The 16,426-nt window shown below is 43.5% G+C and overlaps 2 protein-coding genes across 5 annotated transcripts in view; both read left to right on the top strand.

The window, feature by feature from the left end:
- Positions 1-657: 657 nt before the first annotated feature.
- ticam1 (TIR domain containing adaptor molecule 1) lies at positions 658-3,471 on the top strand. The gene is made up of 2 exons (XM_072363903.1): positions 658-905; positions 1,129-3,471. Exon 2 carries the CDS (start codon positions 1,273-1,275, stop codon positions 2,995-2,997), a length of 1,725 nt encoding a protein of 574 aa, XP_072220004.1. The 5' UTR covers positions 658-905; positions 1,129-1,272; the 3' UTR covers positions 2,998-3,471.
- A 3,581-nt stretch (positions 3,472-7,052) lies between these two features.
- Positions 7,053-16,426, top strand: part of camsap2b (calmodulin regulated spectrin-associated protein family, member 2b) — a 31,172-nt gene continuing 21,798 nt past the window's right edge. For all 4 annotated transcript variants that reach the window (XM_072363971.1, XM_072363972.1, XM_072363973.1 and 1 more), the window contains exons 1-2: positions 7,053-7,335; positions 12,300-12,559. In XM_072363971.1, coding sequence (XP_072220072.1) covers positions 7,197-7,335; positions 12,300-12,559 — 399 coding nt within the window. In that variant the 5' untranslated portion in view covers positions 7,053-7,196. The remainder of the gene's footprint in view (positions 7,336-12,299; positions 12,560-16,426) is intronic.

The following is a 16,426-nucleotide window of genomic DNA, read 5'->3' on the forward strand; positions in this document are numbered from 1 at the left end:
TGGCAGCCCCTGCATCAACACATAGCTCAGCTGAATGGTGAAACTTTATTCTGTGAGGAAACATCCACACGGCTCTTACTATAGTCATATTTAAGGTGTAGAAACCACACTTCCTATAAAGTTATAGTAATCCTTTAGAAGTGGTCTTGCAGTTAACGTATATCACTGCACTCAGAGCACAGAGGCTCTCTGTCTGCACTGCATTGAGGGATTTGATGTTGGCTTGCACTCTGCCTGATGTGACCCCACCCCTGTTAAATAAAGGGTTGGAGGTTTCCTCCGTGGATAAAAATACTCTGGCCTCTCAGCAGAGAGGGAGAGAAAAAAAAGTGAATTCTTCTCTTTCATGCACCCATTGTGCTCAAGAAGCCAAAGACTGACACAGTTCCAAACAAAAGGGACTTTTTTTTGCTGATTTTAAATGTGAGAAATATAAGTAGGCGACAGAATTAACAGACCGATAGCGAATCAAAATATTTGCATTGTAGTCGTGAACATTTGCTTCACGAAAACAGCCTCTCAGGAATGGCACAAGGCTGTAAAATGTGGCTATAATCGAATAATCACAGCTGGGACAAAATCTGCTTCCTGGTTTCACTTTTATCCCTCTCGAGCTTCCATACTTCACAGCCCGTGACATCATCATTATGTCGGGCTAAACTACTTCAAGCAGGCAGAGGCCTCCAACTTCCAACTACTGGGAAACTGATATCCAAAAGTTTTTTGAGGCGCCCAGCCATGATCGACCAGGTCAAACTCAAATGTGCACCGAGAGCTTTCTGTTCAAAGAAAAGCTTTGCTACAAGTGCACCTAAACTGGAAGACACACTCTGAGTCACTTCCTTGTTTGAGTTGGGGAGCTCACTGAATGAATCTACTGTCATGGCTTCTGCCACACTGTGCCGGTGAGTAACTTTCACAAAGAATTTCATCGCTATCAGAAAATCAGCTCAAGGCTTATAATTCTAGGAATGGAATTAAGTTAATTTTCTTCACTTTAACCGGTTAGCAGCTTCTTTTAAGCATGCTATTGAAGGGACACACACACGAACACACACACTGTTCTGTAACCCTTGTGCTCTCTAAGTCCTGACTTTTGTTTTTTTTGTTTTTTATATCTGTTTAAAGAAACAAGAATGTCCAGGAATTTGTGCATCGCTCTTCAACAACTACCTTTCTGGAAGGTCTGAAGAAGATTATGTTGGAAAAACACGAGATCCTATTAACTTTTTTTAATTACCGATCGTTATTTGTTGGCAAGTAAGACTGAAGATGAGTCATGTGAGACCAGAAAATCAAGGGACAGGACTGGGCGATGTCTTCGACATTCTTTTAAAGGCACCTTCAGAACGATTGCTAAGCCTGACATTCCAGCTGGGTGAGTCTCCTGAAGACAATATCATACATGCCTTGTGTCTGATCATCCTCCAGAGAGAGGCACAAGCCCTGAACAAACTCCAGATGCTGGGGGATAACCCCCTCGCTAAACATCTGGCCGAAAAGTGGTCTGCGAGTGGAGGTAAATTTGAAGATTTTGGAGTTCAGTGTGGTCATTTTCAGGCACAAACGGCGGAATCTTTGTCAGCATTGGCTCGGATTTTTAAAGTTTTATCAGAGCAGAGGTTGTGTGAACCACTTCTGAGAAATCTAGCTTATCAGAGAGCCCTTTCCAGCGACTGTTTAAAGACGGGCAACTATGATAATCTGCGATATCATCAATTCAGAGAGGAAGCTAAAGTTGCATGTGGGCCTGCAGAGTGGATGTTCTCCACCTCGGACCTCAAGTTGGAATCTTCTTGTGATCCTAACAGGAGTCTAGATGAGGGAAATGCAACTCTAAAAGTATCGGAGTCTGATGCTAAATTATCAGGTATTCCCAGCCCCCTGCAGGAGAGCACCTCAGTGCCCTCATATCCTTCTCATCTTGAGATAAGTGTTCCTCCCACAGCTTCATTTACAGGAGACAAGGCAGCTCCAGCAACATTACAAAACCCCAAAGTAAATCCCTCAATCCTGACGGTAAGTCAAGCAAAACAAGCCTCTTGCCAACCTCAGTCACCTGAGCTGCAGCTCAGATCCACTGGATCTCCGCTGTTTGGAGCAGAGACAGACCCAAAGATGGATGAAACATTAGCAGCTAGCAGTAGGTTGAAAAGCCATAATGAAATCCCATCCCGGTCGAACAAGCCAAGCATTGAACCTAAATTGGCTCAGCCATCTGCCACATACATTTCTTTACCCAAGATGCCTGTTTCAAAAGAAATACATGAAAGAAAAGATGCAGAAGAGGAGGAAGAGGAAAGATTTTATGCATTTGTCATTTTGCATGCACCAGAGGATGAAGATATGGCTGAATGCATGAGGGAAAAACTCGAAAAAGTCATCTGTAGTGAAGGTGCAACTTTCTCTGAGGACTTTGCCATTCTTGGAAAGAGCACTCTGAGGTGTGTGGAGGATGCCATCAATAACTCGGCCTTTACGTTCCTGCTGCTCACCCGCAACTTCAACACAAAAATGCTGGAGATGAAGACAAACATTGCTCTCATCAACTCCATAAATAAAAAACACAAGTTCAACACAGTTATACCCCTGCTGCCAAAGGAGAACTGCATGCCCCGGCAGAGTATCCCCATGGCGCTGCAGACTTTAGTTGCACTGGAGGAGAACAAGAGCTTTGAGAGAAAACTACAAAGGTCATTGTCTGCAGCAAAGATTGAGAAACAGAGAAAAATCTGGACCCAGGAGCAATCTTTGAAACAAAAATTGCAGGAAAAAGAGAAACTGAGTCTTTCCATGGAACAAAAACTTCTCCTCAGTCCCAGTGGGGCTCTAGGACAGGATGGCGGTGACGGCAGACCTTGGTGGCCACAGCAGCCTAACATTCATATCGTAAATTCAAACTACGTTATGATCGGTAATGACTCTAAAATGACTGTGGATTTTGGTGGAAGTGGGGACAAAGATAGTTCAGTCTGTGCTGAGGAGGAGGAGCAATGAGGCTTTTTTTTCTTTTTTCTTTTTTTTTTTAAAAAAAAGGCCTGATAGATGTGTGGAAAATGGCACAAATACTCATGTTTTAATTAAGAATTTCACAACTGTGGTCCGTTCCAGATTATTAGACCACATAATAACAACCTCACCGGTGAAGCATTCAATAAAACTGAAGAGAGCAGTCATGTCCGATCTAAACGTTATGAGAAGACGCGGTGACAAGCAGGACAGTTTCTTTTTATCTTTAGTAAAAGACTGCCACCTACTGGTGGATATCTGACGCTTACTGCCTGGCCTTCAGCTGTATGAACGCTCTGTTCACACCAGGGGGCGCTCCTGTCACAGTCGTCAGTGCACCTTCCTCCAACTGTCCTTCCGTTTAAGGAAGAATGGAATCTTTCTCTTATTCATATATAATGGTGATTCTGCATGAGCCTTGGGAAGTTTCAATCGCTGCGACATTAAAGCTATGGGAAAACATGTGTGTGTTTGATCGGTTTTCTTCCAACTGAAACCATCTTCAAAATATACTTTATATTCTGAATTTTTACGACATTTCATTTTGGGTTTTGTCACTTCTCAGAGTTCATTTTGCAATCGGCACGAAGGGCAACAGTAGTAATCATCATGGGAGACAGGAATACCGGTTGAATAGTTCAACAAACGACCTCAGGAGGCTTTGTAAACGTAGCCAAGATGCAGAAGAAAGACATAAATAGCTGTCGATGTATCCGTGACACGTGCTTGATTTGGATCGACTCCTTTTCTTTAACTGTGCTGTAAAAACAGGCACACGTTCCAACAGCAGACGCGTTTAAGGGAAACGTTCACATGAGGAAAAACATTCAAACGCAACATTATTGAGGGAACATACAAAGCTTTCATCACACCAGCGGACCTCTATAAATTGTGTCTCCTATTTGCAGTACCTTCAGAAAGTTTTCCGACCGCCTTTTTCACATCAATCTACACTCAATAATGCGTAATGACTGGTGTTAAAAGAAATAAAGAAGTTTTTGGAATTTTTTGGCAATAAAATAAATCACAAAGTGATGTCTGTCATTTACAAAAAGATGCTCTTAATTGTACTCTCCAATCCTCTTCTACACGTGTTCAGTCCAGTGGAAAAATGAAGACAAAGAGTTTAGAATATTTGTTTTTGTATATGGTATGATCCCACAATGCCATGACAAAAGCAAAACATTAAATTCAAGGAGCTCTCTGCAGAACTCCATGACAAAACTGTGTTAAGGAACAGTTCATAAAACCTTTAGAAAAGCCTTTATTGTTTCCAAGATGCAGCAGCCTTGATTATTGTGAAATGTAGAAATTTTCAAACCACCAGGCTTCAGCCTGGAGTTGGCAAATCAGATAAACCGAGTAACCAAGAAAGATGACTCCGTTAGATACAGAATCCCAAAAGTCCATGATCAGAAAACCCTGATGGTTTGATCAGATGAGTCAAAAACTGAACTTTTGAGGAAACCTTTTAGCCTAAAGACTGACAAACCCCTATCGCTGCTCAGTTCTTAAATAAATCCTTGCAGTGAAGCATGGTGGAGGTAACGTCGTGGTTTCAGGGTGACTCACAGCGGCAAAGACGTGACGGATGACATACACCGACCCATGTTCAACAAAATCCAGACATAAACCACAAGAACAGAGAGAGAGAAACAGGATCTGCAGAGAGGAGTGAAGTAAACAGACAAAATAATGTCTGTATGGACTTATCCAAGAAAATCCAAAGCTGTCAGAGGAGCTCATACAATACATTGATGGTTTTTATTTTAAACACATTTCTGTAATAAATAATAATAGAGCAACATAAAGGACATAAAAGGAAGTTTACATTTGCTGTAAATAGGTGGGAAAATGTCTATTTTACGTATTTACTTTATTCATATTTTATGAGAATGTGAAATGCAGTGTTCCAGAGGTACGCGTGGTTTGGATGACCTGGCTTTGAGGCTGAGGCTGCCATGGTATCAGTCCAATATTACATTTTTTGCAAATGTTGAAACTGATTGGAACGACATCTTTCCCCAGGAGAGAACAAAGCTGCTTAAACTTTAATCCAAGATAGCATCGCACCTCATCCCACCTCTTACGGTGTGTTAGTGAGTGTGCATACATGTGATGCCTCATCTCAAACTCATTGTTTAGGCGCCGTGTTTGAACTTGAGCACTGTTGTGGAATCCAACTTTGATAAAGCAAAGGCAACTTAAACGAGCCACTGTTTTGCAGGGGGTTGAATTGTCTTTCATTGCGTGCGTGTGTGTGTGTTTTGGTCTTCGTAGCAGAAGTCACCGCTCCTGATCTGTATGAAACACCTTGTCTCTGGTCCAAGCTTAACTTGACGACAGCATCATGTAACTGGGTCTGCTCCCTTTAATTTCACTGCTCATAAGCCGGCCGGAAGTGATGACAAGCAACAGGATCGACGACATCTTCAGACAGTAATGGTCAAAGTGATCAAGTTTTCTTCAGTCATTACAAATGAAGTGTTCCATCAATTCACCTGCTTGTTTATGTACTACTTAAAATACATTTTTACCATTTAGGACTACATTGTTACTTGTCATCTTGGCGAAAAAGATGCCAAGATGACATATGTATGTATCAGCCATGTGATTGAGGTGGGTGTATTGGCAGCTTGTGCTGTTGGATCTGAGCAGAGCATCTGGCATATATGTCGGCCGTTGTGTCATTTAAACGATGTGAAAACTCTGCCCGCTAGGAGCAACGGCAGTGTGTGCCGGTTGTTGTAATGGTGCTGAACAAGAACAGAGCTCCAGGCCCCTCTTTAGACTGGTTACTGTGTACATAGTTGCATCCAGAAATCCATCAGTGCGTGTGATACATCAAACGTATTCATCAATATGCATCCAAAAATATGAATATGCAGAAAAAAATAATGAAAGTATCAACATTATGTCAAATTTACATCATGAAAATGATGCCACCCAAAATACACGCCACAACACGCTCATTCTGCATTTTTCTCAGGGTAAGAAGCTGCGGTAACATAATTGGTGGCTTTGGCGAGGGCCTATAAATGTGCCTGAGCAGGAGACTTGTACTCCACCATTTTGGACACTAAGCTGACCAATTGGAGCAGACTTGACCTTTTGGGAGGCAGGCTTTAAAGAGACAGAAACTAACATGGAAAGTTTCAAACAGAAGGGGTCCTGCAGCCATACACAACATGACAAAAGAAGGTACCTTGTGAATATACAACATAGACTCATTCTTAACACCTCAACAATCAAATGAAATAATAAAGTGAATATATAAGTGGACCCTTCAAGGAAATCTGAAAATCAAATACATTGACTAGAGTTTTTGGAGGATTTTATAAAATGTGATTTGTATCTGTAGGTCATTTACCCATTTTTAGTCGGTAAGAACTACACTCAAAGTTAATCAAAATCACTTGAACATTTGATTCACCGGATTAGATAAATCTGCCAATCCCAGTGTTAAAGAAACACAAAGAGTTTCTACATGTATTTCTCCATGGAAACAACATCTGGGAGTGAGTCAGAGGCCATCCTGTGAGTAAACTCCACCTCAGTTTGGGTTACATTTTGGTGACTCCTGTCAGGATCGAGCAGACTGGGTGGGTGGACCGCGCGTGCGCACAACACTCCATCCCCCGATCAGTGCGGCAGGAAAAGCGCAGAGGAGCCACCGCGGAGGGAAAAAAGGGAGAGGAAAACAGTTAGAAAAGAAAAGGAGAACATGAACACACACAGCTTGTGTAGTTTGTCTGCGGGCCTGTAGCTTCCCTGCCTGAGCCGCACAGCCGCTCCGTTATGTCGAGCAACCTGAGGAGAATGATGTCAAGGAATGGAGCAAATCTGCCGAAATCCTGCCACTAAACTGTGCCGCGCTGTCAGGGTTTAAGGCTTCTGCCGGGGACATAAGGGCATTAAACTGAGGATGGTGCTCACATAACCGAGGGGCGTCCTCTGCTACCATCAGTCAAGCTCAAAGTTTGTTTGTTTTTTCGGGGGTTTTTTTTTTAGTGTTTTTTTTTTAACCTCCCTCCCATAATTTTTCCAGCAGAAGGGGGGAATTTTGCTGCATTGAATTCCTCTGGAAGGGATGTCATCCGCATTCAGGAGGAGCTCCTCCGGCTGATGAGCCTCCAGCAGCAGCAGCAGCAGCAGCAGCAGTGTAGCGGCTCACAGACAGAGACACGATGGGAGATGCGGCAGATGACAGAGGGATGAAGCGGACCTTCATCGTCCCTGCCATCAAGAGCTTCGACCACTACGACTTCACCAGGGCCAAGATATCGTGCAGCCTGACGTGGCTGGTGGCCAAAGCTTTCGGCTCGGGTAGGTGGCGCCTCCTTAAACGGTTTCATTTCGGGTGAGATGAGTGGAAAACACTGCTGAGGTAATTATCGAGCGCGTGCGATAATGTGGCCTGCTGTTGTGGGAGCAGCTGGTTTGCAAGGGGGACTCTTTTGTAAACAGCGTCTTGTAATCAAGCTCTCAGCAGACCAACTCGATTGTGCTCCTCCTTTCTCAGGCTGTCACACAAATAATGATTAAAAAAAAAAAAAAAAGTACTGCACTTTCTGCTTTAGGGATGAGTTTGGTAGCCAAAAACAGAATGGCAGAAGCCTGGCTTACTCATAGAGTGAGAAGTGGCCTATACCACAGCAAAGTGAGGGCTGGCTTTTCAGGAACTGTGGGACTTTTTAGTTTGTTTTCCATGTGACATCCTGCAGGTCTTAGGTCATGTTCACTGCATCCTGTCACCTTGTACTTACCTGCAGTCCTTAGCCGCTGCTTATGTAACTCTGACTACAGTTCTTTACTGCACTACCTCAACAGATGCAAAGACTTAACTTCTGCCTCCTGACTCAAGCTCAGGGATGCGTCTCAAAGTAGTTTGCTCTCTGGCGAAAAGTTGCTTTTCAAAATGTCTCTTTTACTGGCTCTCAAGTGGGAGTCAATGCAAAAAAATCCATTATCTGAACAATAATCATCAAAAATAGCGGCTCAAGCACACGGGGGGGGGGGGCATTTTGTCTGATTGGGTGAAGCATCACAGAGGTACGTTAGCTTCTGAAATAAAACTGAACTTTCTGCCATTTCAGACATCTTAATCTTCTTAATTGTCCAATCAAATTAGCGAAGAAAGGCCCTTACACTCCAGCCACCGGGAGTTCTTGAAATTGCTTATTAACTGGAAAACTATTCATGGCAGAAGACCATTCCAGCCAGTTGTAATGTTCAGCTTTCCTGGACGGTAATGGCAATCATCATGTGTTCATATGAATATGTGTGACAGTTCTTCCCTTACACATGAACGTATGTGTTGGCCTCTCCTCTGAGAGCAGCTTCGGTAGCCTGGCCTCATGAAACACCAAGTCATTCCAGCATTCTTATTCCAGAGGTTTCTCCAGCTCTTAATGAAGGTTTTTAACAGCTGCGCCCTCATGTTCAGCTCTCTGAGTTTCAGTTTGATGCCACGCAGACAGATACAATCCAAAAAGAGCAAGAGATGAGGAGACAGGCCTCCGAATCGCACCAATTGATCAGACAGTATGTTCGGAGTTGAGATGTGGTATTTTACAGCCTCGGTAAGTGTGAAATGATGGAGAGACAGCAACATGTCCTGTAGCTGGGAGCATACTGCTGCAGCCTTGTTTTTGTTCCGGCCCGTCGGTGACACAGATTCAGCTCCTAGCACCGCCGAGAACTGTGGCCCAATTCATAAGCAGTCCTCAGAGCCTTGTTTGGCCTAGATTGAACCGATGAGCTGCGGTTTGAATCTGATGATGCTCAGATGCAACAGTTTTCCCATTGGCTCAAAGTTTGGGCTGAAACCTCAGAGATGGATTTCCACATGCACTCGGTCTTCAAAACAGAAGTTTGACTCTCTTCTTTAGCAGAAAAACAACAAAAAAAAAGGAATAGGTGCCCAACTCCCAGCGGCTCCGATTCATTTATTCATTTGTCTTGTGTTGCTTGATGCCAGGAGTTCAGTTTAAATGCAGTCAGTGGTAATTAAATCTGCAGCTTTTAACTGAAACCTGGTACTGTAGGAGTATAGGTTTTGACGTGATGTGACATGGGTTATTTACCCAGTCTTGATTGCATTAATCAGAAACTACAAGTCCTGCAAATCTCACCCTGATGCTTGGCTTGTTCGTCAGTAATTTGAATTATCAAGGGTGAGTCCTCACACATTATCAGCTGTGGTACCCAGACCACCATGAGTCTTCCTGGACTGAATCGTTCAGGACACGGCAGTCATGTAACCAGCATCACCACCACAGGTCACCAACAGCAACTTCATTTAGCAGGTGCCCTTAGGGGGCTAGAGAAGATGGATAAATACTCCATCCCTGCTCATTTCAGCCCTCAGCTTTACACTCTCAGCTCAGGTTTTTTTCACATTAGGTTAGAGCCACTCTCAGCTGTTTTGATTGGAAAAGTTGGGGAAAATCCACTAAACACTCTCTGCTGTGGATGGCTTTCACAGTGTGGAAATTAGTGGAGCATTCAGCAACAGCTGCGAGGTAGTTTTAAATGTGAAAAACAGATGGAAAAGGTTTGCAACTCCTTTTTACCCGAGTGGAAGTGAAACGATTCTTCTCAATTCCGATTTTTGGCGTCACTGGGGCCCTCACAGGTGTGTCAGTGTCCCATGCCGTGGGTGCCGATGCACATTTTTATAGGTAAGGTTGGCTTTTGAGCCGCAGCATGTGCTGACAACAGGCTACGTGGTTCTTTTCCTCTCTCGCCTGCAGCTCACCTTGCGAAGCAGCTGAGTTCTCATGGGATTGGTGAGATCACAACCACTTGAGAAAAACCATATTGCCAGGCTCCAAGCTATCTGTTGTGTCCAAAACGCAAAAGTGGAGCAGGTTTTGTGTGTCGATAGTTAGCATCGGTGGCCCCTGTTCTTGTGACTGGTTCTGTGTGACTTCAACACCCCCCCCCCATGTCCTCTGATGGGCAGATGCTTCATGCAGTTGTTTTTTTAGTATCTGCTCTTTTCCAGATCTGGCGTGTCAGATTTTTTTCTTTTCCCTTCTTTTCCCTTCTTTTTCCTTTTTTTTTTCGAAATAGTTTCTGTCATCAAATTCAAAATGAACTTCTTTTTTTTTGAAATCCTGATATTTATGAGTCTATATCAGAATTGGCAAGACCACAGAGAAGGGCTTAGAAAATAAGGAGCTCAGAAATGCTAAAGGTGCCCCATGTCTGCTGGATTTGGGACTTTTTGCTTACACGCAGCTATCAGTGTTGTGTTCACTGTCTGTTTCTGCTGCACCCCCACAGCCAAAACAATTTGTAATGGCAGGTTCAAGTGATGCATCTATTAATGATCCGTGTCGAGACTGAGATCTGCGTTATTTCACGATGGAGGAACCAGTACCACGGAGGCTAAAGCTAGCTAATAATCTAATCCCTTCAGAACTTCAGAGCTCTGTCCTTAATGTCAGCGTACATTACTGTATGTATTGGGTTTTTTCCAAACAAAGAGCTGTAAGTTTGCAGAGATAAGCACTGCTGATGACAGCACAGCTTGTATATGCCGAGCTGAGTTCCCAGGGGTCTTCAGGGGAGCAGTCTTCTCCATGCCTGGACTTCCTGTGGCAGCTACTTCCTGTCTGTTTCCTCTTTGATGGCCAACACAAAGGAGAAGGGTTTTTTATTTGACGAGGCAGATTTTTCATGAACTCCACAAAACGCACGTTCTCTCCGTGTTTTTTTTAATAATCTTCTCAAACTTTTTTGTATCTAATTTCTGATAAGAAATTTAAGGTGTCCGGTAAAGGAAAGCATGTAACTTTGTGATCTTCTGCACGATTATTCCTCCGAGTTTATTTTTTACTGGATCTAAAGGTTTCAGTCAAAAATATTGTTATTATCTCAGATCGGCTTCATACTATTTACAGACATTGGCTCAGTTTAAAGTTTGTGACTTGATGCATGAGGGCTTGTTATGAAGTGGTTTAACATCTGCCTGTTGCTTTAAATATCTCTTTTCATCACCCAGGGTGGGTGCATGGTGAAGCTGCTTCTACCGCAGCCACTGGAAAACTGCCAAAGTTTGATCACAAGCTTTTCTCAACTGAGCATTACATATTTGATTCATTTGGTTGTTTGGTTGAGCTTTCTGCCTCAACTCTGCTCTTGTTTAGAGTGAAAGCTGTTCCTTTAAGTTGGATTCCTTTAGTGTCCTTTGTTTTCCTCGGAGTGATTCAGAGGCAGCCAGAGAGGAAATGACCCCACACACACCAGGAATACACACTCATACAGGAGCACCAGTGTGTCAGCACAAGCGCACACACGCAGACATTCTTATAGTCTAGCTGAAAGTTGCGCTCATGGGATAAGAGTGCTTACATACAGTTTGGTCATACAGGCTAGTTTGGTCGAGCTTTGAGTCACGACATGGAGTCAAGAACAACACGGCGTCATGGAAACAGAAATAAAGATCTAAAGAAGAGTCTTGTGTAGTGTAGCTATGCAAGTGTGTGATTTTACTATGTGAACACAATCCCAGCGTGGGCTCTCACTATCCTTTTGGGAACAAAAAGCAGGTCCCTATGACGTCAGCCATTTTCGCTTAGGGTTAAGGCTTGGCAAGTAGCAGTTATTGTCTCTTTGAAATGACTGGATTACAAGGTTCTCTGTGCTTTGTAACATACACCTCCACTACCTACCTCATATAGACTACAATATACCAGACACACACACACAAACTGTCTCTCCTGTGCGAATCCACAGTCATTTCCCTCCAAATTTAGCTTTCTAGATCTTCTTTTTCTCCAGAATAAGATTTTTCAGGGAAAATAATCGAGGATTGAAGGTTTTGTAGCATCAGAATGTGGGATTTAGGGGCATCGCAATATAATGGTGTTGAGAATAGCTATAAAATGAAAGGAATGAGAAGTTGGTAATACACGGATGATAATGTAGGTTAGCACCGTCGCCTCACAGCAAGAGGGTTCCTGGTTCGAATCCCTGGGGCCTTTCTGTGTGGAGTGTACATGTTCTGCTGAGTTGGATTAAGCGGGTATAGAAAATGGATGGATGGATGGGTGGATAATGTTGTTAAAGTTGTTAAAGTCCAGATTTGCATATCAACTGCCTAAAAAACTAAAAAAACAAATGCTGCAAATGTTTCTATTGGTGTTGCTATGATATCAAGATGGCTGTAGCTGAAGGTGAAGCTTTAACGGAGAGAAGCATAGCAACATCAATGATGGCAGAAAACTACGAAAAGCAAAACCTTTTAAGCTCATCTCCTGTCTCCCTCTCTCTCTCCTTAGATGAGGTACCAGAGGAGCTGGCCGAGCCTTTCTACAGGGACCAGTACAACCAGGAGCACCTGAAGCCTCCAGTAGCCTGCCTGCTTCAGTCGGCAGAGCTTTACTGCCGGGCCGGAAGCTTGATCCTCCGCAGCGATGCTGTCAAACCCTTACTGGGGCACAACGCTGTCATCCAGGCCCTGGCCCAGAAAGGCCTGTATGTCACAGACCAGGACAGACTGGTCACAGAGAGAGATCTGACCAGCACGCCCATACACATGGTGAGGGGATATGTTGCCTTCAGTGAAGAAGTGGGCTGACGCATCAGGACCTCCCGACTTCAAACATGCAGATATGCAAAAGAATGCTTGATTATACATTTTCAAAACCCTGACCTCAACAATGCCCCCCCAGTAATATACTCACGTTAATGCAAACGGGGGGGAAAAGCCACATCCCATAAACCATGCTCGAATTTGTCTTGACTAATCGCACAGCTCAATTGTCCAGATTGCTGGCGAACACATTTTAGTGATTAGTTCATTAGATTAAAGGTCTCAGCTCTAAACTGTTACTGTGGATTAGATTGGATTTTATGATGGCCATGGTTGCATGGACTGTGCTTCAAGATGTGTCCCGCTGATAGAAAACCACGTGTAATGATAGGCCTCCTGTAGCAGCGCATTACTCACTGTTAAGTCCCCGTGTTTTCAGGCGGCACGGTGCAAACATGCCTCAGCTCACATCACAAAGAGATGTTGTAGATACAGGAAGAACAATGTTGTCAAAACTACAACCCCAAAGAAAGAAAGCTGAGACTGACGTAAAAGCTGAAAGTCTTGAATTTTGTTACTTTTGTTTAAATATTCTGTGTTTTGTCTTGTCAGCTTTGTTTTATATCTTGATATACATCGACTTGTTGTATTTCAGGCCTACGCATTCCTAACAAAAGTCGCGACACTGACATTTTAGGGCCAGTCATGTGGTTTTGGGAAATAAATCTCTGGGGGCCTGGAGGCATCTTGGACTATCAGTGGAAATGTGTACTGTTGTCAGACCAATTAGTATTCCAAATGATTTTTTTGAAGAAATTGGAGTTACGTGCTCTGGACCAAAGACAAAAAGGACCATCCAGACTGTGACAGAATGCTGTTTTGATAGTGTTCTTGGAAAAGCTCGTTTAAACTTTTGTAATGGCAACAGCATTTCTTTTTCACTTGCATTTTTTCATGTGATCCCAGTTTTTCTGATCTGGGTTTGTAGATTTAACTCTGGATGGTAGATGGTAGATTAATTTAGGGGCTGGAATGAGCAACTTTGGGGTATCTTTTGGCTTGGAAAAACAACAGCAGTAAACTAGCAGTTCTGAATGTTGGCCATGTCCACTAATTGGGTAGCTGATCATTGTTTACTTAAATATCATGCTGCCGTCTTCTCAGACTCAAACTGAGTAAGGAACTGATCATTTATGGTGTTTTAACAATGAAAGAAGGGTGAGTCTGAGGCAGCAGATGCAGACACCCTGCTAGCACATGCATGGCTGGAGATCAGGCACTTCTGCTGACGCCAAAAGGTGTCTGCATTGCAGTGCACTCTTTCCTCCCCCCTCCCTGACTGCCCTCACTCCATCTCTCTGTTTCTTCTCTCCAATCTCTTGTCATTTTCCTTATTTATTGTTCACTCATTTTTAGGTTAGATCTGTTTCCCCATCCGTGCTCTTCTTTACAGATCAGATGAGACCACAACATTTCCTCTGAATGTTAATGCATTTAGCATTAATCGCAGAGCCTGCCTTTGCCGGGTTCCCTCCCCCCTGATTGTAGCTGTATTTTATTAGCGACCCTCTCCTGCTCTGCTTATTGTGCTGCTGCAGAGGATGATTTAAAGTAACAACTCCATAGCATTTTTATCGTCATGCTCGATGTACTTGTTGCATAGTTTATTGATTGAGGGTGTTGCTGGGATGGGAGTAATGAGCAGTGATCTGTCCTTTCACACTTAGAAAAGTGCACGTGATGTCGAGTGTGTGTCTGCACATCTCTTGCTGTGTTTCTGTGTGCATTTACAGGATTCATTGACTGCTTTAGTGACTGCGTTAAGTAGGCAAATGAAGCTTTCACCCATCAACTCTCTAACACATTGATCTTTTCTCATGTAACTCAAAGTCAGGCTGTTTGTCAATCCGTCCATCTTTGTTCACAATGGTTCTGCAAAATAGATCAACTGTGTGCCTTTGTTGACTCAGCAGGACCGTTTCAGTCACACTGTAGTTGAGGCTTTTCTTTTTGGATTATGGTATATCTGTAGAGAAAATGATTACCTCATGGTTTTCCAAATGCTCTGCTACAGAGGAATAACTAATGGGAGGAGGAGTAGGAGGAGGAGGAGTGTGGCAGTCTGTCACAGGGGGGAATGAATGTAGAAATAAACGGGTGGGGAAAGGGGGGTGCCGTAAAGGGGCTGCCATTTGGCTGCAGACCAGGCAGAAGCAGGAAAGTAGATCAATAGAGGAGGGGAAAGGGTGAAGAAAGTAGAGGACAAATGGAAGAAGAAAGATGGAGAGGAGTTGTGGAAAGGCTGGAAGGAAAGATGTAAAGGAGAGGAAGGAGCGTTTTTGGCATAGTGGGTACATGTGTGTGCCAGAGAATGAGTGGAAAAGGCCCACTGTTAATATGGCTGTCTGTGAAGAGGGGAGAGGAGGAGAAGGAGAGAGAAGACAAGAGGGCGAGGGAGGAGAAGTGTGGAGCACACGGTTGAGGAAGGGAAGGTTGCAGGAGAGGAGAGGAGGAAGACGTGATGTGCACTACTGCAGCAGTGTGGAGGGTGGGGTCTCACAGTGTGTCAAGGCTCATCTGGAGCACAAATGACGCCCCCCTGTTACAACCTCTTTAAACACACACACACACACACACGCTTCTATAGAGATGCCAGACCTACGGTTAGTTAGCAGGAGACCGGTACACCTTTCTGTAACTCCAGTTAGACTGAGTGACGATGGAGACGGCGCGGGAGCTGTAATTAAATGTCTGCACAGGGGCGTGTTCTGTCATCTAAAAGCTGTGTGTGTGTGTGTGTGTGGAGAAGTAGTTTTGGACAATGGCATCATAACCGCCAGGAGACAAATCTCAGCAGAACCAGACAAGAAGCTGGGAGGTTGTGCAACAGAAAGTCTTGTGTAGGTTATTTTGAGTGCGTACCTGCACTGAACATGTGATGTTTGTGGGCAATGTGGCTACTTTGATTATGTTTGCTCAGCTGCCTTGTGCTGTTCTTTAGATGCCACGATCAAGAGCGCACACACACACATCCTTTCAGCCATGCAACAGTAGTGAATACTGATGCTCCTATTCGATGGTGTGCATGAGAGAGCCACAGCTTTGTACCACTCTTTATGAGCTATGTCTGCCATGTCCACAGCCTTATAAGGCGTGTCTGTCACCACGAGTGCTTTAGAATCGTCTCTGTGCGCACACACACACGTACACACACCCCAAAGGTCATTGTGGAGGCATAATAGACAGCACATGGCTTTTAAATTCATGCTGTGAAAGTCAACAGAGGCGTCTTTTTTTCCCCCCTACAATGTAGAGAAGTAAGTAAGCTGTGGCTCCAGCTCCTGTCTGTCCTTTTCATCTTCATCTCTAGGACTCCCACCCATTTGTACTTCACCATACAGTACTTAGACAAGCACAGGCACACAAGCGCTGAGTGAAGTGTCTCAGTTATAAAACCATGACACAGGCATATGAGCAGACCAACAATGATTTTTTTTGTATTAAACTAAAAGAATATAAGAACATTTTTGATGTGGGTTGAATCCTATGTCTCCCTTTTTAAAAATGTAGTTTTATTCAAAGAATACTTTGATACAAAAGACAGTCAATGGGCGTTCATGCAGGTACTACACCTAGGTTGTCTTAATAATGGATGTTAAAGTGACGTCACAGAGGCAGTTTGGCTCTGCCCATAATAATGCATCATTTCAGTTCTTTATATTTAATAAGAATTCCTACTGTTGAGTTTGATGAATATTCATCCCCGTGCAGTTGTGATAAAATTAGCTACCATTTAGCTGGAGCTATAACTAAGCAGATAGTTAGCTGTAGATGCCAAAACAGTTTTTTTTTTTTTTTTTTTACCACATTGTA

This window comes from Leuresthes tenuis, unplaced genomic scaffold, assembly GCF_036924035.1.
Source record: "Leuresthes tenuis unplaced genomic scaffold, fLeuTen1.0.hap1 SCAF_14, whole genome shotgun sequence".
NCBI lineage: Eukaryota > Metazoa > Chordata > Actinopteri > Atheriniformes > Atherinopsidae > Leuresthes > Leuresthes tenuis.